Source organism: Rhinoraja longicauda, chromosome 7 (genome assembly GCF_053455715.1).
Source record: "Rhinoraja longicauda isolate Sanriku21f chromosome 7, sRhiLon1.1, whole genome shotgun sequence".
Classification (NCBI taxonomy): domain Eukaryota; kingdom Metazoa; phylum Chordata; class Chondrichthyes; order Rajiformes; family Arhynchobatidae; genus Rhinoraja; species Rhinoraja longicauda.
The window spans coordinates 18884121-18911179 of NC_135959.1; the positions used below are offsets into that span (position 1 = coordinate 18884121).

Consider the following 27059-nt stretch of genomic DNA (forward strand, 5'->3'; position numbering starts at 1 on the left):
CAGTCATGTTGCGTTAAGAAAGACCGTACTTTAGCAATATTTCTGAAGTGATACAAAGCACACTTTCAACCTTATTTATGTGAGATTTAAAATTAAGATAATTGTCAATTTTTACCCCCAGGCTTGTGACTTCTTGTTTGACATGGGCAGTCAAATTCCCCAGTTTACCAAGTAACCTCTCTCTCTCTCTTGGGTTTTGATCCAAGTAGTAACATTTCTGTCTTGTCATCGTTGAGTTTAAGAAAGTTAGCATTCATCCATTTCTTAATGGAAAATAGGCAGGAGGTCAAAGAACTTAAGGCATTTGCATCAGTTGGTTCGACAGTGGTATAACGGAGTGTCATCGGCATAACTTAGAAAATTAACATTATAGTGTCTGATAACTCCTCCTAGCGGCAGCATATACAAGGAAAAGAGTAACGACCCAAGGCAGCTACCCTGTGCAACACCAAAGGGTATATCATGCAACTGTGACACATAGTCCCCAAGGCTAACAAAGTACTTCCTTCCACTTATATATGATTGGAAGCAACTTTACGGTCACTGTTATCAGTTAGTGGTATCAACCTGCGGTTATGAGGCTATAGAGTGATAGTGTGAAAACAGGCCCTTCGGCCCAACTTGCCCACACCGAACACCATGCCCCATCTACATTAGTCCCACTTGCCTGCGTTTGGCCCATATCCCTCTAAGCGGGTCCGATCCATGTCGCTGTCTAATTGTTTTTTTTAACGTTGTGATAGTCCCTGCCTCAACTACCTCCTCTGGCAGTCCGTTCCAAACACCTTCAGCCCTTTGTGTGAAAAAGTTACTCAATCAGATTCCTCTAAAATCTTCCCTCTTCACCTTAAACTGACGCCCTCTGGTTCTCGATTCCTCTGCTCCGGGCAAGAGACTCGGTGCGTCTACCCGATCTATTCCTTTATATCAGTTATTGGGTTATCATTTTCTGATTCCCCGTTCCTTCTGATTACCCATTCCTTCTCTCCAGAGATGCTGCCTGTCTCGCTGAGTTACTCCAGCATTTTGTGTCTACCTTCGATTTAAACCAGCATCTGCAATTCCTTCCTACACATTGGGTTATCAGTCATAGTTTACCATTGTGGTTATTCATCTGTATTTATCAGTCTGTGGTCAGTTGAAATGTAGAACAACGTCTGTGCCGAACATTATGTCAAGACCAACTCTTATCTGCCTGCACAAAATCCACATCCATGTGCCTAACCAAAAGTATTTTAAAAATGCCACTATTGTTATCAATCCGTGGTTATGAGTCTGTGTTTATTAGTCGTTGATTATCGCTCAGTGATTAGCAGATTTATCGGTCGCTCGTTACTGTGCTGTGTGTGTGAATCAATGGTTACTGGTCACTGGGTGTCAATGAGTGGTGACTCGGTCTGTTTCTGAATCTGAAACTTCCCCCCACCCCCAAAGCCAGGCGCCTAAACTTTGTCAGTCTGTGCGCAGACGTCGGGGCGAGCGGTGGGCGAGGCGAGGCGGAGCGGGGACGATGTGAACACTCTGGTAGCGGGGGAGATGTTGAGACTCCGGTCGCGGGAGCTACCCCTTGTGCATCCCGCGAAGGGAAGACGGTTACCCTTGGCTGAGTCTTGGTGATCGACAGCAGCTCAGTGGGAGCGGAGGGGAGGAGAGGGGAGAGAAGGGGGGTCCAGGCGCGCTGTTGGAGAGTGTTAAGGAAGTTGAGCGGGCTCGACGTGTCTCAGGAAACCCGCATCGCACCCGAGGCGGACGGACGGACGGTGTGCGGATTCCTGCCCGCTCGCCACCCCGGGGCTCTGGGGGGAAAGGATGGAGAAGTTGAGGAGCGGACAGGATCTCGCAAGCTCCGCGTTGACAAGGAGCAGCTACCTGCCTGCCCGCGATTCCGAGCAGACGGAGGGAGCTCAAGCCGACGGTCGGTCTCCATGCCGGAGCTGAGACGCTGACGGGCGGCCGGGCATCGAGTGACGGCTCTTTCCACCGCTCCCCTCTGCCATGGCAGCGATTGCCAGCTCCCTGATCCGGCAGAAGCGCCTGGCTCGGGAGCATCACCTAGACAGGCCGGTTGTCACAAAGCGCATCAAAAGCCCCCACAAAAAGAAAAACGCGTGCAATGGCAACCTGGTGGATATCTTTTCCAAAGTCAGGATCTTCGGGATGAAGAAGAGAAGGCTGCGGAGACCAGGTCTGTGGGGATTTAATTGTGGACTGAGGAAGAAACACACACACACACACACACACACACACCCACATAAACACACACACACACACACACACACACACACACACACACACACACCCCCCGCATAAACACACACACACACACATACACCCCCCCCACATAAACACACACACACACACATACACCCCCCCCCCACATAAACACACACACACACATACACCCCCCCACGTAAACACACACACCCCCCACATAAACACACACACACATACACACATACACCCCCCCCCCCCCACGTAAACACACACACACACACACACACACAAAATCCTTTCCGGAGAGACGATCACGGTGTAAAATCTCAGAATTGACCTGCTGTTGTGGATAAACATAATTGTTTTGGGGGTTATATATATATATATATATTTTGTTAATAAGAAAGAGCTGGCGATATCCTGCCTCGTTTAATTAGTGGAGCGGTTCTGATGGGTGAATAATCTAGCGGCCCCCAGGGACAGCGGGTCCTGTGCACTGAGCTGTGCGGATGGGAGCGGACACGGGGCAACATTCCCCGTTTAATCTCCCCCAGTGACCGGGAACAGAGAGTAACGAATCATCAGGTGGGGGGGCGCGGGGAGATTCCGTGTGCGGCACCAGGCTCCGAGTCAAGATTGACCGAGGAAACCCGTACACCGGTCACCTCCAGACCCGGCTAACCGTTCACCCAACTCTCCAACTTCTCCGCCAATGCAGCCAATAACCTCCCCTTCCTCCTCCTCTCCCCCTCCTCCTCCTCCCCCCCCCCCCCCCCCCACTTCTCCCCCCCCCACTTTCCCCCCTCTTCCCCCCCCCCCTTCCAACCCAAGCCCCCGGTCCATTTACAAACCAATTGCCGGAGTTCCGTGGGTTCAGCTGTGATCTCAGGAAATCCGTGCACACCCCCCCCCCCCCCATATATTAAACCTTGGCGGCGGACTGGGAATCGCAGCGTTACAAAAAGGTGTCTAACGCGGTAAATATTCGCCGTGCCTGCACTAAAGGTGCACATTTTGTTTCCGAAATTGCATTTATTCTGTCCACGATTGAGCTATCTCGATAAATCAGCCGAGAGCGCTCGCTGACAAGTTGTGCATTATGTTGCACGCAGTGGTGTTCTTGCAGTCTCCGGCTCGTCTGTTACCTGTGTATCGACACTGACATATCGCAGTGGAGCCTGCCGTGAGCGTACTCCCCTCCCAAGTGGGGCATAGGGAGGGACGCGTCAGGTCACAAGGCAGCGCCCGCCTGCATCCTCTCTCTCTCTCTGTCTCTCTCTCCATCCCCTCTCTCTGTGGCCGAAGGAACGGGACGTGACAGATGGAAGGAGGGAGCGAGAGCTCAGAGCGTCAGTCACAACCCCTCACGCCCGCTGTAATCACCACCAGACCTCCTGCAGGGTTCAGATAAATACCATCTGTAAACCGAGGCACCAGGGGAGGGAACGTTTGGAGGGGGGGAAGGGAAGGAGGTGGGAGGTCCACTTTCTCCCCACCGGTTAGAAACGTGTGTGTGGTTTATCTTAGTACATTAGGTGTACAATGTTTATAAGGAGGGGTTGCAGCGGGACTCCACTGTTTATAGGGAGGGGGTCCCAGCGGGGAGAGGGGGGTCCCAGCGGGGGGAGGGGGTCCCGGGGGGGGGGGCTCTCGGCGGAGCTCCACTGCTTACAGGGTGGGGGTCTGAGTGGACGTGGGTCTCAGGGTAGCTCCTCTGCTTCCCAGGAGGGTTCCCAGCTGGGTTCCACTGCTTTGACCCCCCCCTGCCAACTCCACGTCGAGCTCTTCCCACTGTCTCCCACTCTTCCCTTCCACTCAGTCATAAAGTCATACAGTGTGAAAGCAGGCCCTTCGGCCCAACTCGCCCACACCGCCCAACATGTTCCATCCACACTCGTCCCACCTGCTTGCGTTTGGCCCACGTCTCTCTAAAACTGACACCTATGCATGTAACTGTCTAAACGTTTCACTTGAAAGCTCTCATAGTTGGTTTGAAAGATTCCCATGGGCTCCGGATCTCCAATCCGGCTTTATTGCAACAAATTAACGCCGGACTGGAGAAATAGCCCGAGCCACGTACACCCGCGGGCGAAGCTGGACAGAGACTGTGGGACGTGCAGTGAAACACAACTCAACCGGCTGTAATGCATCAGCGCACAAATGACACACAACAACACGTCCAATACCACCCAACGCTGGAGCATATATCTATCTGGGCGTTGTTCATTTTCGTTAGTGCAAAGATTTAATTTGCGGGAAAAAAACCTGTTTGGGCGTATCTTGCAGGAGTTCAGTGAAATTAAACAGATGCAGTTTTAGAAATTGAATTATTGTTTGACGGGATGGAGCGTGACGTTAAGGTTAAACAGAGGTGAAACTTGTTTACATTCAGCGCCCGCTGACTTTTTCATCGTCATGCAACAGGCCCGTCGGCCCATCTCGTCCATCCCGACCAAGATGCTCCATCTAAACCAGTCGCATTTGTTAGCGTTTGACCCATATGCCTCGAAACCTCTCCCATCGGTGTACCCGTCCAAATGTTTTTCAAAAGTAGTTGAAGGTAGACACAAAATGCTGGAGTAACTCAGCGGGACAGGCAGCATCTCTGGAGAGAGAATGGATGGGTGGCGTTTCGGGTCGAGACCCCTTCTTCGGTCTGAAACGTCACGCATTCCTTCTCTCCAGAGATGCTGCCTGACCCGCTGAGTTACTACAGCATTTTGTGTCTACCTTCGACTTAAACCAGCATCTGCAGTTCTTTCATTTCAAAAGCAGTTATTGTACCTGTCTCAATCACTATATCTGGCAAAATGTGCAGGAAGAAACTTCAGATGCTGGTTTAAACCGAAGACAGACATAAGTGGCCGGAGTAACTCAGCGGGCCAGACGGCATCTCTGGAGAAAAGGAATAGGCGACGTATCAGACTGAAGAAGGGTCTGAAGAAGGGTCTGGACACGAAACCACCCGCCCTTTCTATTTCAGGGGCAACCCAATTAGTGGGCTCTTGACTAAACCGAAGAGTCTCGACCCGAAACGTCACCTATTCCTTTTCTCCAGAGATGCTGCCTGACCCGCTGAGTTACTACAGCATTTTGTGTCGGTCTTCGCGATCTCCGGCAGTTCGTTTCATGCAGGAGCTGGTCTTTCTTGGTCCGTTGACTCTGTTTGTAGGAAGGAACTGCAGATGCTGATTTGCATCGAAGATAGACACAAAATGCTGGAGTAACTCGGCGATCCAGGCAGCATCTCTGGACAGATGGAATGGGTGACGTTTCGGTTCGAGACTGAAGAAGGGTCTCGACCCGAAACCTCACCCATGCCATCTATCCAGAGATGCTTGCTGCCTGTCCCGCTGAGTTGCTCCAGCATTTTGTGTCTATCTTCTGTTGACCCTGTCCCCGGTTTCGCACCATCTACGCCTTGCCCAGTGTAATTCTCACTCTGCGGTGGGTCCGGATTGTTAAAATTGGCGTCAATGCGGCCGTTTGATCCCAGACGGTGCAGTTGCACAAGGGGACGAGTCTGGGCGATAGGCTGGCATTCCTTGGCAGCTAACCCCACTCCCAGAATTGGGTGGTCCAGGGCCCGCGGAGAGTGCACCGCCGGCCCGAGAGATAAAGCAATGGGCGGAGAAACAACGAATCAGCGGCATATACTGTCTCAACAAACATACCCAGGTTTTAGGACGAGACCGCACGTCAATGAATGAATGCCTGTGAATATCAGCGTTATTCAGTGACCCTGATCTTGTGCGTGTGGTATGTGTTGCCCGAATGCCACTGGTAGCGTGTGGAACCACTTTCTCAAGAAGGAATGCTATCATTTCTACCCGTTGACAAGAAGTGGGAGCCTTTTGGGAACCTTGTTGGATGCCCAGAATTCTCCCTCGCACAATGGCAAAGAGAGAGAGAGAGAGAGAGAAACAAAACCGACGAAGTTTCCTCAGAGTAGATTAGCCCGGGTTTTTTGTGTGTTTTTGTTCGATGCAACAGTAGAGGCCGTCGCAAAGATTTGACTTCAAGGCAGTTTTGTTCAGTGATCTTGAAAATCAAATCAGTTTTTTTTAGCCATCTTGCGTGAGCGAGTGGCCTGGTGATGTTTTGAAGATGTGTTTATATTGTAGCATACAACGTGAGTGGGAAACGGCCCTTGCAAACTGATCACTGGGACGGGAGCCAGGTCCCGCTACAATGCAACATCATTAAATACATGTTTTAAATTCCGCACAAATTATATATAGAACGAGTAATTAATTATATTCCGTGGCACTGAAAGCTATTCTATTCCACGGGGTTTCTTGGCTTTCCAGCGAGCCGTCGTCTTCGCTCCTGTAGCACCTCGAATTTAAAACTGTCCAGCTAATTGAATGTATTTTGCATAGTAACAATTGACAAAGGGAAGTGCCCGGAGTCAGTAGTTCTGCTGTGTGCCGTTTCGTTTCAGCCGTTCATTACAATTTCCTCAGTGCTAACATCACACTGTGTACAGATTGGTTGCTATATGGACCTGGGGGGTGTTGTACTTCGTGGTCCGGTATCTGTTGTACCGTTGTTGAGACTCTGGACGGACCACGAGTATACATGTTTAAAAGGTTATCATGCTGGAGCTTAAATCCAGGCTGTTTATTCCAAGGCCACCTGGAACCAGAGTGGCCACCTAATCACCTCATTCCCTTATATAGACATTACTACACAGGCAAACAAAGTAGTCCTTGTGATACAACAAAGAAGCACCTGCAATATCATAAGGGGGTGGGGCGTGGGGGCTGGTGCAGGATACTTTGTAACTTTGTCGACGCCCTTTACGTGGCGACTATTTGCATACCTTGGGTATGCAAGCAAATAATTTCACCGTGACTTGTCACATGTGACAATAAAGCATTCAATTCAATTCTATGGTTCTGACAGCAGTGGTCACACTTCAAAGACATGTTGCTGGAGGTTGGGAATGTGCCTGGGTCTTTAAAATGTAGAAACAAAACAAAGATGATTTTTTTCTGTTAGCATCTAATAGTGAGAGCTTCAGGGAGTGGAAGTTATTTTGAAAAGGTTGGCGGCGGCAATTCATTCTCAGAGCGTTGCCAATATCCAGCAGAGCTGCGCCGAACCAAAATGGAGAGGCCAATCATCTTGAGGTCTCCCATGATGATCGGCATTGGCTTCAGAAGCAGTTGATCTTATTATTATCTGCAACGTTGCTAGCTCTCCATAATTCTCCATTATGCAGGCATGCTGTGCTACTCCACTCTAATATATCACTGCTGGGTATATATATCATGGCATATCACATCCCTTCCCTCATCCCGTGACTCCCGTGGCAACTATTTGCATACCTTGGGTATGCAAGCAAAGAATTTCACTGTGACTTGTCACATGTGACAACTTGCAGCGAATGCAGCGCCGGAGACCCGGGTTCAATCCCGACTACGGGTGCTGTCTGTACGGAGTTTGTACGTTCTCCCCGTGACCTGCGTGGGTTTTCTCCGAGATCATCGGTTTCCTCCCACACTCCAAAGACGTACAGGCATGTAGGTTAATTGACTGGATAAAATGTAAAAATTGTCCCTAGTGTGTGTAGGATAGTGTTAATGTGCGGGGATCGCTGGGCAGCGCGGGCTCGGTGGGCTGAAGGGCCTGTTTCCGCGCTGTATCTCTAAACCTAAAAAAAATCTAAAATCTAAAATTCCTGACAATTTGGTGCCTCTCTGCTGCTATTGATGTGTTGTTATTTACTGATGATTTCTAATGGTATTGCCGGGTTGGAAAGACTGACCAGGCCCATACTTGGTTAAGGTATGATACTGACCCAGGTATTGTCATGTTGAATCCTTTCACACAGTCAGTCTCTCCAATATCTACACTCCTCCCCATCGAACGATGATTACTGCAGGCACTGAATTTCTATTCCAGTAACACAACCATTACACTGTCATACCCACACAACAACTAAAATCAATGATAAGTAATGACTATGCATCACATGCCACAATTGAAATGGCATTGATAAATTAGTTGAGCTTTACTCTAGGAATTATTGAAATAATCTTACCTTCTCCAATAAATAGTGCCCTGTGCCATGTCATAGACAAAACATTCAAGTGAATTCCAGTGACCTTAATTTCCAGATTTTGCTGGGAACATCGCAGGGATGTAAGATTGGGTAATCATATGTACTAGATCTGACAATAGCACAGTTGAAATAACACCATAACACATAGAAGCAGAATCGGGCCATTCGGCCCATCGAGTCTACTCTGCCATCCGATCATAGCCAATCTATTTTTCCCTCTTAACTCCATTCTTCTGCCTTTTCTCTCTGCCCTTTGACACCTTCACTTATCAAGAACCTATCAACTCTGCTTTAAAAATACCCAATGACTTGGCCTCAACAGGTGTCCGTGGCAATGAATTCCACAGATTCACCACCCTCTGGCTAAAGAAATTCCTCCTTATCACCATTCTAAAGGTAAGTCCTTTTATTCTGAGGTTGTGCCCTCTGGTCCTAGACTCTCCAAATAGTGGAAACAACCTCTCCATATCAACTCTATCTAGGCTGATCATTATTCAGTAGGTTTCAATGAGATCTCCTTCTCATCCTTTTAAACTCCAGTGAGTACAGGCCTAGAGCCATCAAACCACTACTCATATGTCAACCCAGTCATCCCGGGGTCATTCTTGTAAACCTCCTCTGGACCCTCTCCAATGCCAGAAAATCCTTCCTCAGATATGGGGTCACAATATTCCAAATGTGTCCTGTCCAACCGAGGAAAACGTACTTGCTTCTATATTCTAGTCCTCTCAAAATGAATGCTAACATTTGCCTTTCTTACTACTCACTCGACCTGCAATTTAACCTTTTGGGAGTCCTGCACCATCACTCCCAAGTCTCTGCACCTTCGATTTCTGAACCCTCTCCCCATTTAGAAAATAGTCAATGCCTGTATTCCTTGTACCCAAAATGCATGACCATACACTTTATAACGCTGTATTCAATTTTCTACTACTTTTCCCATTCTCCCAACATCCCTCCTGCAGACTCCATGCTTCCTCAACACTACCTGCCTCTCCACTTATCCTTGTATCATTCACAAACCTGACCACAAAGCTATCAATCCCATCATCCAGATCATTAACATACAGCATGAAATGTAGCGGATCCGACATTGACCCCTGCAGAATGCCACTAGTCGTTGGTAGCCAACCAGAAACGTTATTTTCTCCCATTATTCCCACTCTTTCACTGGTCTTCTGCCAGTCAGTCAATCTTCTAGCAGGAGAAATCCTCTGGAAATTAACAAGGCCTCAATATTTCTTCCTTTCCCTCCAGTCCTGCTCTTCAGTCCTCCCAGAATGCCACACTTCTCCCACCCAATTCACATCTCCAATCTCAATCACCTCGCCCCATCATTGCCTACTGTTCCTCCACCATACTCTTATCCCAAGCTATCATCACCTCTCCTTTTTAACCTATCTTTCAGTGACCTTTCCTCATGTCCCTTCTTTTGGCAAGGTGCCAGTTGTTTGGCTGATTACTCTTCCACAAGCCAGCTAGATTTAAAATACGTTTTTCCAATACTGTTAAAATATTCCACTCGCTTCTTTTTCTTGGGCAGTTTAACAAATATCAATGAGGATTTGAGTATAGGAGCAGGGAGGTTCTGCTGCAGTTGTACAGGGCCTTGGTGAGATCGCACCTGGAGTATTGTGTACAGTTTTGGTCTCCTAATCTGAGAAAAGACATTCTAGCCTTAGAGGGAGTACAGAGAAGGTTCACCAGATTGATCCCTGGGATGGCAGGACTTTCATATGAAGAAAGACTGGATAGACTAGGCTTATACTCGCTGGAATTTAGAAGACTGAGAGGAGATCTTATAGAAACATATAAAATTCTTAAGGGGTTGGAGAGGCTCGATGCGGGAAGATTGTTCCCGATGTTGGGGAAGTGCAGAACTAGGTGTCACAGCTTGAGGATAAGGGGGAAGTCTTTTATGACTGAGATGAGAAAACATTTCTTCACACAGAGAGTGGTGAGTCTGGAATTCTCTGCCACAGAAGGTAGTTGAGGCCAGTTCATTGGCTATATTTAAGAGGGAGTTAGATATGGCCCTTGTGGCTAAAGGGATCAGGGTGTATGGAGAGAAGGCAGGTACAGGTTACTGAGCTGGATGATCAGCCATGATCATATTGAATGGCGGTGCAGGCTCGAAGGGCCGAATGGCCTACTCCTGCACCTATTTTCTATGTTCTATGTTTCTATAATTCAGTGGCAGGAAAGCAGTTATGTGTTCAATAAAATGAAATTACGTTGCATGCATTTTTCTACTTCCAGTGTCAGACACAGACCCATAACTGAATAACAGAGAGCAATGAAATGAAAATATAATGTTTTCAATTCAGTCGCAGGGATCATAAATTGACTTCACTCTACCAATTGGTGAAACCATCTTAGCATGCCACTAGATTTTAAATACTACCCAATATCTGCAATTCTAGAACCAGAATGGATATGACCCAGGAAAGGACCCACTCTTCAAATCTCTCTGTTTTGTTTTTGTTTGCTTCCCTTGAAAGGCTACTGAATAGCCCGAGCTTTGCATTAACTAAGGCATTTTTCATCACCTCTACCATATCATCAAGCTTTAGTTAATGCAATGCCGCTTATTCGATAAACCTTTTCTGGGAGAGTATCAGATTTTCTTTCATTCTGGGTATTTCTTTCTATTAACCTATTGTGTGTCGGTCTTATCACAATTCAACGTAGCAGATTATATAATCTGATGTTATCTTTGCACTACAACTGTCGGTTAGTTCTTGATTCCAACACTCGCCCCCTCATATCCAAAGGCATTATTTTGCAGGGAAGACTATAGTCTTGTAGCATTCAATCAATGTCATTTTGGCACTACCTTCAACTGTCAAGTCATGTAATGTAACCTATTTAATAAAATGTGCGAAATAAACGTTGTAGGGTTCTGTACTCTCACCCACAAAATCAGATTTTACACAAATAAAACAAAGGGATTAAAGTAGAATAGATGGGTTAGTGTTGTAACAAAAATAGGATGGAAAGATTGTAATGTAGCTGAACCACTCAGCTACACTACAATTCTAATATAGACACAAAATGCTGGAGTAACTCAGCGGGACCAGCAGCATCTCTGGAGAGAAGGAATGGGTGACGTTTCAGGTCGAGACCCTTCTTCAGACAGCCCCAAAACATCACCCATTCCTTCTCTCCAGAGGTGCTGCCTGTGTGTAAGTCATTTCAGCATTTTGTGCCTATCATTGGTTTTAAACCAGCATCTGCAGTTCCTTCCCACTAAAGTACATTCTAATATCTTGTTACTGTGAGGAACCCTTTAAGAAATTTGGCTTACTGCGCAGATGAAATACTTCCTGTGTCTCAATGTCAGGGAACCTCACCAGCAACTAGTACATGTCTGAAAATTACAAGGGTCTCTACCTGTGACTTTTGCTCCCTGCTGCCAACAGCCATCAGCAATTAACCCCCTAGTAATGCCTGAAACGTCACCCATTCCTTCTCTCCAGAGATGTTGCCTGACCCGCGGAGTTACTCCAGCATTTTGTGATACCCTAGTAATGCTCCATCATTTCCTATCAAGCTTATGAAGACTGAGGACCTCAAGATGGAGAACGGATAACCGGGAGGCTTACCGGAAAATTGGCATTTTCCATCTCCAGAAAAGATGACCATTGAACGTGTATTTGCTTTGACCTTCGGTAACAATGAATGAAGTAAACTATTAACTCGCTGATGCTTTAACCCTCTCGTACCGGACTGTTCACTTTCTTTAACACATAATGATACTGGCCAGAAAGGTCATTCAGCCCATTGTCTCAGAACTGATATCTGAAAGGGCAATTAGACCAATGTCCCCATTCTCTCTCACTCTGTAAGCGTGAAAATCTTCCCATTTCAGAATACCTCCCCTATTTCTGTTTGAAAGCTACTGTAGGATCTGTTTCGACTGTCCTCTCAAGCCGCTCGTCGCAGGTCATAGTTTCTATCCATTTTAGTTGCTATCAATGCCGAACAAATTTGTTAGATTTGCCATCTTATTTAAAAAGTGATCCAGTGGCCTACTGGATACTTCTCTCACATCTGGTCAGAATGTTGTAGGATCAAGCCGTACGGGAGATAGATGGGCATAGAGATCTACGCTAACACTGCAAGGTGGTATGGAGGGATAGCTGCCTCGACTGAGTTTTGTTGCCGGCCCTACTTTGTTGTGGCCTTTTCCAACCAGTTCCCCGCACCACCCCTCCCCCCCTACCCCCCCCCCTCTACTTTCAGTCTGAAGAAGGCCTCCGACTCAAAACATCACCTATTCCTTGTCTCCAGAGATGCTGCTTGACCTGTTGAGTTACACTAGCACTTTGTGTCTATCTTCGTATGCAAGATATCCCACAGCATGGGACTGAGGTGGAGCAAGGGAGTCATAGTTTGGTGTCAACACTTAGCATGCAATCAACATCTCGGTGTCACATCAATGTTCATGGGAGCTTGCTATGCACTAATTGGCTGCAATGTTTTCCACATTATGACTGACTACAGTACAAAGCACTTTCAGACATCTTGAATGGGTTTGGAAATGCTCTTGAAAAATACATCCTTTAAAAAATATATAGAGCCATGATTTCGGTTGCTGAGGGCTCTCAATGTTTAAAGCATCGGAAAGAGGAGCAGGAGTCAATCGTTCATCTGCTTAAGCCCCCTCTACCTTCAACAAGATCACGATTTTACAGCATTGTCCCTTCTTTCCTTTAATATCTAGAAATCTGCCATTCCCTGTTTAGCATTAACTCAATGATGGAGTCTCCATCGCTTCCCAGGGTAGGGAAGTTCGAACAGTTCCCAGCCTCTGCACGAAGAAATTCTTTCCTCTCCTCAGTCCGAAATAGTCTTCGTAATTAATTTACGGTCCCTAATTTTGGTCTCTTCCAAATAACAGGAACTAACTTTTCTACATCGAGCTTTAACAATCTTTAAATCGTTCCAGTGATAAAATACCCAGCCTCCTTAAATTTCCCTCATGGCGATAAAGAGTTTAGGAAACTTGCAAATCACTCCTGCCCTCTTGCTTGTGCCTCCACTTCCCTCTGCGCCATGGATCCGACCACTGAGCCCAGTGCTCTGTATGTAATTATAACAACAAGGAACTGTAGATGGTGGTTTATACCAAAGAAAGACACAGAATGCTGGAGTAACTCAGCGGGTCAGGCAGCATCTCTGGAGAACATGGAATTGGCAACTGAAGAAGGTTTCTGATCGGAAACATCACCTATCCATGTTCTACCCCGCTAAGATACTCCAGCGCTTTGTGTCTCTTTTGGTATGTAAATCCCGGTGCAGGTGTGCAGAATGACTGACAAGAGTTATTTGAAACCTTGAAAATAAATCAAGCTAATAAACCTAACAAATCATTGTGGTGCTCACATCACCCTGCATTCCTTATCTATAAATGGAATAAATTAATGCATAAATAGCATATATCATTAACATAAATACTGCCATTTAGCAGCAGATTATAATAATCGGCAACAAAATTGCAATTATCAGCATAAGAAATATGACTGTGTGCAATTCAGCAAAAGAAACACAGAATGTGCAGCACAGAAGCAGGCCATTCAGCCCTTCTGCTCTGTGCTGCACACAAAGCCCTCTCCCACACTTCACATTTCCATTGGTCCAGCTGCAACTTCCATGTGGCCCGTACTCTCATTCCCAAGTAGCAAAGAGGAAGACATTGAGCTACTGTGCAATGAGATTGTGTCTGATGGAAGTATAATCGAGGAAAGAATGGAAGGCCATTTGCCCCATTAAGTCTAGGTCAGCCCGGGAGGAACTCTTAAACCAACCCCACTTCCCAACTGCAGTCTAGTTTATTTTAGTTTAGAGTTTAGTGTGGAGATACAGTGCGAAAACAAGCCCTTCGGCCCACCTACTCTGTGCCGACCAGCGATCCCCACACACAGACACTATCCTGCACACTAGGGACAATTTACAATTTTACCAAGCCAATTAACCTACAAACCTATACGCTTTTGGAGCTCCCGGGGAAATCCCATGCAGATCACGGGGAGAACGTACAAACTCCTTACAGACAGCACCCATAGTCAGGATTGAACCCGGGTCTCTGGTGCTGTAAGGCAGCAACTCTACCACTGTGCCACCATGCCACCCATCACTTCAAATACTGATCCAGGTTCCAGTCAAATGTGGGGGGACTTTCTGTCTCCCCCACACTTTCAGACAGTTAGTTCAAGACTCCCAACAAAGTGTGGGTGGATAAGTAATCCTCTGTTTCTCTATAATCCTCCAGTCGACTATCTTAAACTAATATAGCCAGTTTCAGATCTCTCTGCTACCCACCCTATTTAGTTCCCTTATAACTTTATAACTCCTCAATTAAACTTACCCAAAGACCCCTTTGATCTAAGGAGTGAAAGACAGGCCTGACAACTCTCCCCAAAGCTGAACTTAACAGCCCCAACAACATCCTTGATCCAGTCAAGAACCAGAGTTCACAGTCTCAGGGTATGGGGTAAGACATCGAAGATGGAGATGGTGATTTTTATTCTTCATTCAGTGTTTGGGGAATTTGTGAAAATCTCTGACCCAGAGGGTTGTGGAGACCGTTGCTTAATATATTTAAGAAGAGGACAGATAGATTTCTAGGTGCAAGATACAGTAAAGGGTATGGGGGAAGAGTGCTAATGCAGAGTTGGGATGAAGGGTCATATTGAATGGCTGAGCAGGGTCGAAGGGTTGAATGGGCTCCTCCTGCTCTTAATTTAGATGTTTTTTTTTCTATCTTTCTATCCTTATAAATCTCTGACGCCTCTTTAACCTAACTTCAACTAACCATCCCCACTTTTGGTTGTCTTAAGCTTGGCAAATCCCTCCGCTCTGTCTCTCTCTCCCCTCCAGCAGAGTAAGTCAGTGTGCTGAGCCTACTCTATTAGCATTTAATTTACGTTGCCAAGCAAGTTCACGTGCCCTTACGTTGGCAGAGCAGCTCTCGATGGTGTTCATGCGCTTTACTGACATGGGTGCAAGATTGTGGTGGAGGATTCAATTATAGGTTTTTTCTTACTACTTCCATTTCCCTGCATAGTAATCGAGAGTGAAGACTGACCAATCCTCTGAATTTTTCCAACAATCGGTTTACAATTCACTTTGCCACAGGGCAATTCAACACAGAGTGATCTTAATCAACGGTGCACTGCAGAAGTCACAGTCCAAAACCTTTTTAATCACTTTCCCCATTCAGCTGATGCCCAATCAATTTTGTTTTACCAGGTATTATAATTTCACAAAAGGACACAAAGTGCTGGATTAACTCAGCAGATCAGGTAGCATCTTTGGAGAACAAGGACAGGTGACCTTTCGGGTGGAAACATCACCCATCCATGTTCTCCAGAGATGATACCTGACCCGCTGAGTTACTCTAGCACTTTGTGTCCTTTTGTGTAAACTAGTGTCTGCAGTTCCTTGTTCTACTTTATAATTTCCCAGTCTGTCAATGGTCCATTTGACAGTTACCTCGATTTCTATCACTTCTTTAAATCCTGTACATCAACACAGTTTCAGTGAGTCTTCTGAAACAATCATAACCTCTCTTTTTGCCCAGGGCCAATGTTCCCAGCATGATGTCTCAGATTAGTTCCATCTTCACTCAAACCATTCCATGGATGGTACCAACTGTCTGACTATTTGACCCAGCAACTTACTGCTTGTTTTCATTATTGTTCCCCCTCTCCTCCATCACATCTCCTTCTATCCCTCTTTCCTTCATGTGTTCATCCACCTTCTCCTTAAACCCGTCCTTGCTCTTCACCTCCATCCTTCTCTGTGGGATTGAACTCCACTTTTCCGCACTCTCTTAATTCTGAATTCCTCCATGGCTTTGTGACAGTCTTGCTCTGGAAGTGTAGTGACAATATAATCAAGGCTTGCTGTTAGAATAAAGAACTTCTGCTAGAAGCCCTAGAGCACAGGGAAGATCCCCACCATTGGCTTCTCTTCCCTCAAAAGGATGAACTATCTATGAGCGGAAATCAGTGAATTGGTGACAACTGCAACTATTTATGAAATTGTTCTAAATCCAAAATACCCTGGAAGTGTTACATATATTGAATAATGTGCAACTGAGTATTTAACGGAGTTCCAAGCCATAGTTGTCGTTTAATCACCTCCCTGGCACTGGAAGTCTACTTTTTACATTTGTGGAGCCAAATTCAACACAGAAGGTGTTGGATATATGTAATGAAATCCCAGAGAAAATATTTGAGGTGGGTTTTAGTACTGTAACACCATTTAACAGACAATTGGCAGGTACATGGATAGGATCAGAGGATGTAGAGTCATTGTGGATAGAACTGAGAAATTGTATGGGTAAAAGACCCTAATGGGAGTTACAGGATCCCAAACAGTAGCCAGGAAATAGGATACAAGTAACATCAGGAGATACAATTGGCATGTAAGAAAGGCAATGCTATGGTGGTCATGGGAGATTTCAATATGCAGGTAGACTGGGAAAATCAGGTTGGTACTGGACCCCAAGGAAGGGGATTTGTAGAGTGCCTCCGAGATGGACTCTGAGAGCAGCTTGGAGTGGTGCCCACTAAGGAAAGGGCAATTCTGGATGTAGTGTTATGTAATGAACCGGATTTGATATGGGAACTCAAGGCAAAGGAACCACTCAGAGGTAACTCAGTTAATCATTTCAAAGTTGCATGGTTTTCAAAAGAATGGAAATAATTTTTCTTCTTTTAAAAACGTACCTGATACCTCAACAATCTTTTGCTTCTGCCAATCTCTCAGTTGCTTCATAAAAGTGGTAAAAAGGAGAGTTTTATTTCCGAGTGTACTATTTAGGAGAAATTCTTCACAATGGTTGACTGTTCAGCCCCTTTACTAGCTATTGCTGGGTGTCACAGATTCATTAGAGGCGAGACCAGATTTTAATTTAACGTTGCAAATGGAGAACTTGGAGTCCTTGGAGACCACTGGATCTCTGTGTTGGTTCTCATTGAGGTCATTTGCAAGCACCATCCCTTCTACAGCTGGGCAATTGGGAACCACTATTGCTGAAGCTCTCTGTAGTTGGATTTAACAGGCCATCTCAAGTTATTCACCTTTCTAGAGTCTGCTTTGTGCCATTATTGCTTCTCCATTCACAGAACGATAGCATGGAGAGGCCCTTCAGACCATCAAGTCCATGCTGGCTCAATGCAAGAACCATCCAGTTAATCCCTTCCCCCCAGGGCGGCACGGTAGCGCAGCGGTAGAGTTGCTGCTTTACAGCGAATGCAGCGCCGGAGACTCAGGTTCGATCCTGACTACGGGTGCTGCACTGTAAGGAGTTTGTACGTTCTCCCCGTGACCTGCGTGGGTTTACTCCGAGATCTTCGGTTTCCTCCCACACTCCAAAGATGTACAGGTATGTAGGTTAATTGGCTGGGTAAATGTAAAAAAAAATTTGTCCCTAGTGGGTGTAGGATAGTGTTAATGTACGGGGATCACTGGGCGGCACGGACTTGGAGGGCCGAAAAGGCCTGTTTCCGGCTGTATATATATGATGATATGATAACCTCTCCCCATTGCTATGCCATTACATTTATTCTAGTGGGGATCCAAAGCCCTTTTGAAAGCCTCAACTGAACTTTCCTCGTACTCTCCCTGTCTCTACATTTCATATTCTGATAGCTCACTGGATAAACGTGTTTTCCCTCATATCATCTTTGGCCGCATTCTGTGTGCCTTGGTTCTTCTTCCTTCTGCCAATGAGCACAGCATTTTTTTAATCTACTTTGCCTGTATGTATTCTGATGTTAAATCCCTCCACCAGATCCCCTCCCTTCTCTCTCAAGAACAACCCATGACTCCTCCTGTCCATCTGCTTAACCAAAGTTCTTATGGGGAAAAAAATCATTTATTTTACAAATGATCCTTTGCTGGGAAATTATTCAGACAATAGACAATAGGTGCAGGAGGAGGCCATTCGGCCCTTCGAGCCAGCACCACCATTCAATGTGATCATGGCTGATCATTTTCAATCAGTATCCCGTTCCTGCCTTCTCCCCATACCCCCTGACTCCGATATCATTAAGAGCTCTATCTAGCTCTCTCTTGAATGCATTCAGAGAACTGGCCTCCACTGCCTTCTGAGGCAGAGAATTCCACAGATTTACAACTCTGACTGAAAAAGTCGGCGTTTTTTATTTTGCAGCATTTTCGAGGGTATCGACTGCTCCAGCTCATCTCAATTGACCTTGAAAGTGCACAAGAAATCCATTCTGTGAAGTGAAAATCCCCTCAAACTCTGTTGAACTTTGGAAACATTTTTAGAACATTTTGGGGGAATGAAATATCAGGCCATAAAGTAAAAACAGAGTTGAATTTCTATGGCACCTTTCACTCCTTCTGCCTGCCTAAAATGCATTACAATCAATTAAATACTGATGTGGTTTAGCCACTCTTGTAATGTAGGAAATATTGTAGCCAATCCATACCCAGCAAGCTCAATGGAAACACTATTGTGGGTGCATCTATGTGAATGTTTCTGTGATATTTATTGAGTAGTCAATGTGGGTTCAGGACCCTGGAGAGCACATCTTGCTTTTCTTCAAACTATTGCCTTGAGATGTTAAACATTACCCTTGACAAGCAGACAAGAATTTGTCTCATCTCAACAGCACCAGAGAAGGCTATTCAGCTCATCATGTCCCTGCTCCCCATGTTAAAGCCTGACCCAATTAGTCCACTCTAGCTAGATACCACACTGGAGTAGCTGCTTTTGAGTTTGAATTAAACCTCAGGAGTGGGACTGGAACCCACACGTTTCTGACTCTGAAGGTATCGTATTCTATTCATTGACAATTGGTCCTCAAGTTGTTTCTCCTGTTTAATTACTTCATGTGTCTCATGTTTTCTGGCATCCAGCCCTTTCACTATCCAGCAAAAACACCGGGTTGTTGAAACTCTTCCACCTCCTGCACATTGCTGCCCATACAATACTCTCTTCATTACCTGCCAATATCTGTGTGAGTTCTACCATTCCAAATTGAATTATTTCAGCTTAAAAAGTGATTTAGCAGTGGCACTTCGTGTTGCTTTTGCTGATATTTGGACTTGCTCCAAATCTTTTATGGTTGTGACATTTGATTGCAAATTTTAAATCTGTTTTGGGCTCTCAAGAGGATGAGTTCACCATAAGGATATCCAGAACTCTCTAAGCAAACAAATTATGACAAATGAATTCCGTGCACAGACTACTGACCTTGTGGCAAACACAAAGGGCCAATGTGCACTTTAAATTCACCCTCTATGTTGCATCTTCAATCCGATAGAGACATCCTCAGTCAAAAGAGGATATGACAAATGTCCTTCTGAGGGTAGATTTAGATTTAGAAATACAGCGCAGAAACAGGCCCTTTGGCCCACCGGGTCCATGCCGCCCAACGATCCCCGCACACTAACACTATCCTACACCCTCTAGGGACAATTTTTTTAAAACATTTGCCCAGCCAATTAACCTACATACCTGTACGTCTTTGGAGTGTGGGAGGAAACCGAAGATCTCGGAGAAAACCCACGCAGGTCATGGGGAGAACGTACAAACTCCGTACAGATGGCGCCCATAGTCAGGATCGAACCTGAGTCTCCGGCGCTGCGTTCGCTGTAAGGCAGCAACTCTACCGCTGCGCCACCGTGCCGCTCAACAAAGTGTTTATGGCAATAAGATGCAGCTTTTCTTTACAAACGGCCCCATCACATCCACCGAGGTGGCCCAAACCACTGACAGCATAGGTTGAAGGTATCACAAAATGCTGGAGTAACTCAGCAGGTCAGGCAGCATCTCTGGAGAGAAGCAATGGGTGACGTTTCGGGTCGAGACCCTTCTTCAGACTGATGAAGCATCTGTTGAAGCATCTGATACCAGCATCTGCAGTTATTTTCCGACATCATAGGTTGAGGCCTTTCAGCCCATCATGCCTGTGCTGCCTCTTTGAAAGACTGATCCAATTCATCCCATTCCCCTGAATTTTCCCTACAACCTCATGAAGACTTCTCTTCGTGCAGTTGTCCAGTTCCCTTCCGAAAGTTTCCATTGAATCTACTTCCACTGCTCTTTCGGGCTGCACATTCCGGGTCACAGTAACTCGCTGTATAAATACACTCCTCCCCTCTATCTCCAGTTCTTTGACCAATCTTCATTCCATGCCCTCTGGTCACCCACCTGCCTGCTTCTGGAAACATTTTTGATTCAGTTGCTCCATCAAAACGCATCCTGATTTTTCATCCCTCTGTTAAATCTCCTCTTAACCTCCACTGCTATGAAATGCACGTTTTTAATTTTCTAATTACAACATATTATAAAGCAAAGTTCCTTTAAAAGATGCCATCCTTCTAAAATTCAACATATTTGCGGAATAAATTCAGACGAATTTGATCTGCAGTTGTGAAAACTCTGGACTTTTATTTTTGCTATGGGGCATCAGGGAACCCAGGGATATTCAATCACGTGAGACTGCTTGAAATTCTTAGTTCCAACTCCAGTAAACGTCTGCTAGAGTTGCGCACCCCACCATCAAATATTTTAGTTGCTTTTGCCATTACAGGTCAAACCATATAACGAAACAAAGGATAGAAAGAGTGCAGGAAGGAACTGCAAATGCTGATTTAAACCGAAGATAGGCACAAAAAGCTGCTGGAGTAACTCAGTGGGTCAGGCAGCATCTCTGGTAAAAAGGAATAGGTGGCGTTTTAAGTCGAGATCCTTCTTCAGAAAGTCTCACATTTTATTGTGCTCTACAGAATCTTAGGGCTTCCAAAACATTACAGAGCAATTAATCCTTCCTGTTGCAGTCTCCATGATAATAGGAAGAATATTCCTGGCCTGAAAGATCCAGTTAAATTCGCGGGATGAGGCAGTGTTCCTTTGCAGAGATGAAACTTTGGATATCTTTGTACTCATTGGAGTTTGGTGGAATAAGAGGGGTCTCATTGAAAAGTCTAAATTTGCATGGGCTGATGTTAAGGGGCTGATTCTTCTTGCTGGAGGCTTGATATTGAGATATACTATGGGATAAGCTATTGGAATTTTCATATTGAGAAGTTTGAAATTTCTCCAGATGGAGGACTATAAAGTTCTAGACTTCTCTTGCTGTTGGTGGTCAGACGTGAGTGCATAAAGGGCTGAACTGATAGATATTTGGAACTGAGGGAATCACATGAGTTATCTGTCATTATTTTATTGCATTGTTGAGTTGAACTCTAGGGACTGAGTGACGCATAAATACTTTGTCTTCACTGTCGTTTGACATCCAAATGTGGTGGAGGATGTGTGTCTGCCAAGTTGCACATGGAAGATCCCAGAGAGAGCAATGTAATACTTTAGACTTTTAGACTTTAGAGCTAGTGCGTGGAAACAGGCCCTTCGGCCAACCAAGGCCTCGCCGACCAGCGATCACCCCCCGGGACAATTTACAATTTTAACAAAGCCAATTAACCTATAAACCTGTACTTCGTTGGAGTGTAGGAGGAAACTGAAGCACCCAGGGAATACCCACATGGTCATAGGTAAAATGTACAAACTCCGTACAGACAGCACCCGCAGTCGGGATTGAACCCAGGTCTCTGGCGCTGTGAGGCAGCAACTCTATCACTGCACCACTGTGCCGCTCATAATAATGACCTAACGACGATTCCAACTAATAGGAAGGCAGTTCAGCTAGGTCAGTTCAGCTAAGCATCATGTTCAGCAAAAACATTGTGGGCCGAAGTGCTTGTTCCTGTACTGTACTAAATATGTTCTATCTACATCTGTGAGCCAGGATCTACTGGCACATGGAGAAGATTTTTCTTGTTAACAACTAAAAAACAATTCCTGGGATGTAGGCATTTCTGGCAAGCCTAGTATTTACTGCATGGCCCCTAATTGTCTCAAGGCTAATTTGCTGAAGGTGGGTGTGGTGTCAGCTGCTTCAGAAAGAAGTTAAGGGCTAATCGCGTTGGATTCACACTTGGGTCACACACAGTCCCGAAAAGGACATAAGTGATATTTAAACCAAGTACATTTTCTTTGTCTATCTTAAAATAAACACATTGTGATGACAGCGTTAAGATTTTCCCACTAATTGGAGGGTTTCGAACAAGTGGGTGCAGTTAAAAGATTAGAAGGCAATGGAATATTTTTTTCTCACAGAGGGCAGCAAATCACTGCAACTCCCTTGCTGAGGATTTTTGATTGTGGGAGTATTTAAAGAGGAAGTAGATAAATCTGTGAACAATCAGTGAATTCAGAGTTATGGGGGAACTGAGGAGTTAGAGCATGGGGCAGTTAGCCATGTTAATACTGAATGGTGGGCTAGACTTGAGGGGCTGAATGGTCTATTCCTATCCTATTTTCTTGTGTTTGTATGTATCGGTGTCATCTGTTTACCAGCAGTTCCAAATGCCTTAATTGGACTGTCAGATGTCCCAAAATGACTGCTTTGCTGAACAATTCACTGTTATTGCAGGTTTTTTTTGTTTTGTTTTAATTGGAAACATGTTGTGCAAAGTATCCACTGAATAGATGTGACTGTGATAGTCCACCATGGTTCATTGTGGAAGAGTTTGCGAGACACCGTGAGCCTCTGGAAGCTGAGCCTGAGCCTCTTCATGCTGTGACTTTTACAGTTTCTGCTGAAACAAATCACTCTGGAAAAAGGCTTCTCCTTAAAGTAGCCAAACCTTGGTCATTAAGCCACATCATAGTGGTTTAATTGTAGCCTTTGGTATGTTAATTCAGTTCAGAATCCAACTAAACCATGCAGCTCCATTCCCTCTCTCTGTAGGACATGGCCTCACAAACCACATCCATGCACTTTCCTAGAACTCCATGTAAGTTCTGCTTAAGAACAGAACTCAGTTTATAAGATCATGTTCTAAGTCATTTAGATTTAGATTTAGAGATACAGCGCGGAAACAGGCCCTTCGGCCCACCGAGTCCGCGCCGCCCAGCGATCCCCGCACATTAACACTATCCTACACACACTAGGGACAATTTTTACATTTACCCAGTCAATTAACCTACATACCTGTACGTCTTTGGAGTGTGGGAGGAAACCGAAGATCTCGGAGAAAACCCACGCAGGGCACGGGGAGAACGTACAAACCCCGTACAGACGGCGCCCGTAGTCAGGATCGAACCTGAGTCTCCGACGCTGCATTCGCTGTAATAATAATAATAATAATAATAATGTATTTTATTTATATAGCGCTTTTCATATACTCAAAGACGCTTTACAGAGATTTAGAGATTAAGGCAGCAACTCTACCACTGCGCCACCGTGCCACCCATAGGAGCAGAATTAGGCCATTTGGCCCATCGAATCTACACGGCCATTCAATCATGGCTGATCTATCTTTCCCTCTCAACCCCATTATCCTGCCTTTGCCCTATAATCCTTAACACACTAATCAAGAATCTGTCAATCTCTGCCTTAAAAATCATCCAATGACTTGGCTTCCACAGTCGTCTGTGGAAATGAATTCCACAGATACACCACCCACCTTAAAGCAGATTCTACTGCACCTCTGTACAAACGACTATTGACTATTGACAAAAGGCTAAAACCAAGAAACGGTTTTGAAGTGTGGTAGATATTGTACAGTGGGATACGTGGTGATCAGTTTGTGAACAGCAACCTCCCCCCGGTAGAAATGATTTAATATGCGGATAGTTCGTTTTAGTGGTGTTGGATGAGGGATAAATATTAGACCCAGGATATCAGAGAGAACTCCCTGTTCTTCTTTGAATTAGAGCCAGAGGAAAGCACAGTACCAAGTCACAAAGCATTCCCATTATCACTATCGTTATCACTGATCCTTCATCATCACCAGGTCCGAAGGTTGGAACTTCCTTCCTCAAGGCAGTGTGGGAGCACCTTCACCACATGGACAGCAGTGGATTAAGGCAGCACTGTGTAATACAGTGGCGACTAGTGGAAGCTCTGCCTTATGGCCCCAGTTACCGGGATTCAATCTGAGATAGTTGGAGTTTGCACGTTCTCCCTCAGACTGCATGGTTTTCCACCTAGTTTCCTCCCATATTCCAAAGACATGCGAGTTAGAAGGTTAATGAGTTTGAGTTTAATGTATTGTCACGCGTACTGAGGTACAATGAAAAGCTTTTGTTGCATGCTAACCAATCAGCGGAAAGACAATACGTAATTACAATTGAGGCCATCCACAATGTGCAGATAAAGGTAATGACACGAATAATGTTTTGTGCAAAATAAATTGCAGTAAACTCCGATCAAAGATAGTCCAATAGTAGAGCCCTTCATATTGCTCCTCCCACAATGCGGCGTTCCCTCAGCACTGCCCCTCCCACAGTGCTGCACTCCCTCAATATGGCCCCTCCATCAGTGCTGCACTCCCTCAGTACTGCCCTTTTAACAGTGCAGCACTTCTTTAGTACTGCCCCTCCCATGTGCAGTGCTCTTTCAGTACTGCCCCTCTGACAGTGCAGCACTCCCTCAGTACTGCCCCTCTGACAGTGCAGCACTCCCTCAGTACTGCCCCTCCCATGGCATAGCGTTCCCTCGCTCCTGCCCCTCCCTCAGTGCAGCATTCCCTTAGCACTGCCCTTCTGACAACGCAACACTTCCCCCCTGCACTGTACCTCCAACAGTGCTGTGACTACCCTTCACCATTTGCCGGGGATTGTTAGTGTAGATAATGTTCTTGTGATGATATGGAATGAAGATTAAATTTTAAATGCTTTCGACAGGTCCTGACAGTTCAAGGTTACTTCCCAATTGAAATTAATCCATGCTGTTTCACCTTGAGTATCTTTCTGTGGCTGTGCTATTTTTTTTCACAAAAATTGGGTAAGATGCGTGTAATTATTGAGATAATGGAAATAGGTAACATAGTTCCAGATTTAATTTAAACATTCTGGGAGCACTGCAGCAGAATATTTCCAATTTGGACCGTTTTCCACTTTCACCCTCCAGATCCAGCAGTTATTATTCTCTGGCACCGGAATATGATTTAAAAAAAAGTCAATTTAAACTGTAGCTGCAAAATGTTTGATGTTTTGTGACAAGTGTTAATTTAATTCACACCATTCCGGGAACACTGCTTCTTGTGTGTAGCATTTTAATTTTCTCAAAGCAAAGGACTGAGCTGAAGATTTCATTGCATGACATTGTGTGGGTGGGATGGGAGTAAATGCCTCCGTCGAAAACTTGCCTAATATAGTCTGCCAGAAAGGTTGCAGGAAAGATAAATCAGCAGTGTTTTCATGAAAAGTAAACGTGTAACGTCCAGCATTCTGGAAGAGCAGACTGTGTATACTGAGAGAGGGAGGGAGCGGTCTACGTTTCGACTCCAATTTCTAATAACAGAATATTCTGGAGATCCTCAGCAGGTCGCAGTGTCTGAGGAGGGAGGAACATTGACCTTTCATCAGACATCAACACTCTTTCTCTTTCTCCACAGTTGCCGCCAATCCTGCTAATTGTCCCCGCCATTTTCTGCTTTCATCTCAGATTTCCAGCACTTTCTAACTTCTTTTGCTTTTCGATTTCTGAAGCCACAGAATCAGAGAATAAAACAGCACAAAAGCAGCCACTCAGAAATCGATTCTTTCAGAGCATTAATCCGAGTCTCCCCCCCTGTATTCCTACAGTGTCTGCAACTCTTTCGACAACAGGAGGTGCTGCTGAAATTGGAGGGACTGACAAAGCTCTGCTTTTCTCAGCGCTAACGCACCTCCCGCCCTCCTTTCCATTCATCCCACTTTTCCGTCCTCTCTCCCTTTGACGATGTGGTTGCTGACTCAACAACAACTATTTGAGTTACTTTTATCTATCCATTGGTGCAGTGAAACTTCCAACAGCAGGACATTATCTATCAAAAATAGACATTGAGTCACACTAGAGTCGATGATTGAAAGACTGGTTAAAGGAGGAGGATTTAAGGATTAATTTAGAGGAGGGAATTTGGGGACGGTCAATAGTTAAGAGTGTTAGGAGGAACAGAACAAAGAAGTTCTTAATCGCTGCAGTTTTACTGGCATATTAAACTCCACAACAATGCACAATACACAACAATTATCCATTATACTAGGTAACCAGACCATGAGAGTGCAAGCCTAAGTATGTAAGGCAACCTTTACAAAGTCCATGTTAGCTTAGTATTGAACTAGGGTTGTAGTTCAGATTGTGCCGACTGGTCAAGAACCTGATGGTTGATGGGAAGAAGCTGTCCTGTCTCTGACCAAGACCAAGTCTCTGAATGCATTCAAGAGAGAACTAGATAGAGCTCTTAAGGATAGCGGAGTCAGGGGGTATGGGGAGAAGGCAGGAACGGGGTACTGATTGAGAATGATCAGCCATGATCCCATTGAATGGTGGTGCTGGCTCGAAGGGCCGAATGGCCTACTCCTGCACCTATTGTTTATTGTCTATTGTCCTTGAACCTGGAGGTTATGATTCTGTATCTTCTTCCCAACGGTTGCCATGAGATGACAGCTTGGCTGTGGGTCTTTGATGATATTAGCTGCCTTCTTGTGACAATGCTTCCTGTAGATCCTTTCAAAGTTGGGGAGATGAATACCTACAATGTAGTAGAGATGTCCACCACGTTCTGCACCCTCCTTCGTTCTCGGGCTATCGAGTTACCGAATCAGGCCGCGATGCAGTCAGTGTGCTCTCTATCCTGTTTTTTGGGACTTCAGTATTTTGTCTCAGATTTCTAGCATCTGCACTTTTATTAAAATTCTTGTAATACTTGAAGAGAAACCTTGTTTGCTGTGGCTGGG

At 45.3% G+C, this 27059-nt stretch overlaps 1 protein-coding gene across 3 annotated transcripts in view; it reads left to right on the plus strand.

The window, feature by feature from the left end:
- Positions 1-27059, plus strand: part of fgf14 (fibroblast growth factor 14) — a 361789-nt gene that overhangs the window by 231949 nt on the left and 102781 nt on the right. Inside the window, exon 1 of one of the 3 annotated variants that reach the window (XM_078402209.1) lies at positions 1471-2185. The exons of the other annotated variants lie outside the window; for them this stretch is intronic. Within the exon in view, the coding sequence (XP_078258335.1) occupies positions 1996-2185 (190 nt within the window). The 5' untranslated portion in view covers positions 1471-1995. Of the gene's footprint in view, positions 1-1470; positions 2186-27059 lie in introns of those variants that run through there. 3 annotated transcript variants of the gene reach the window in all.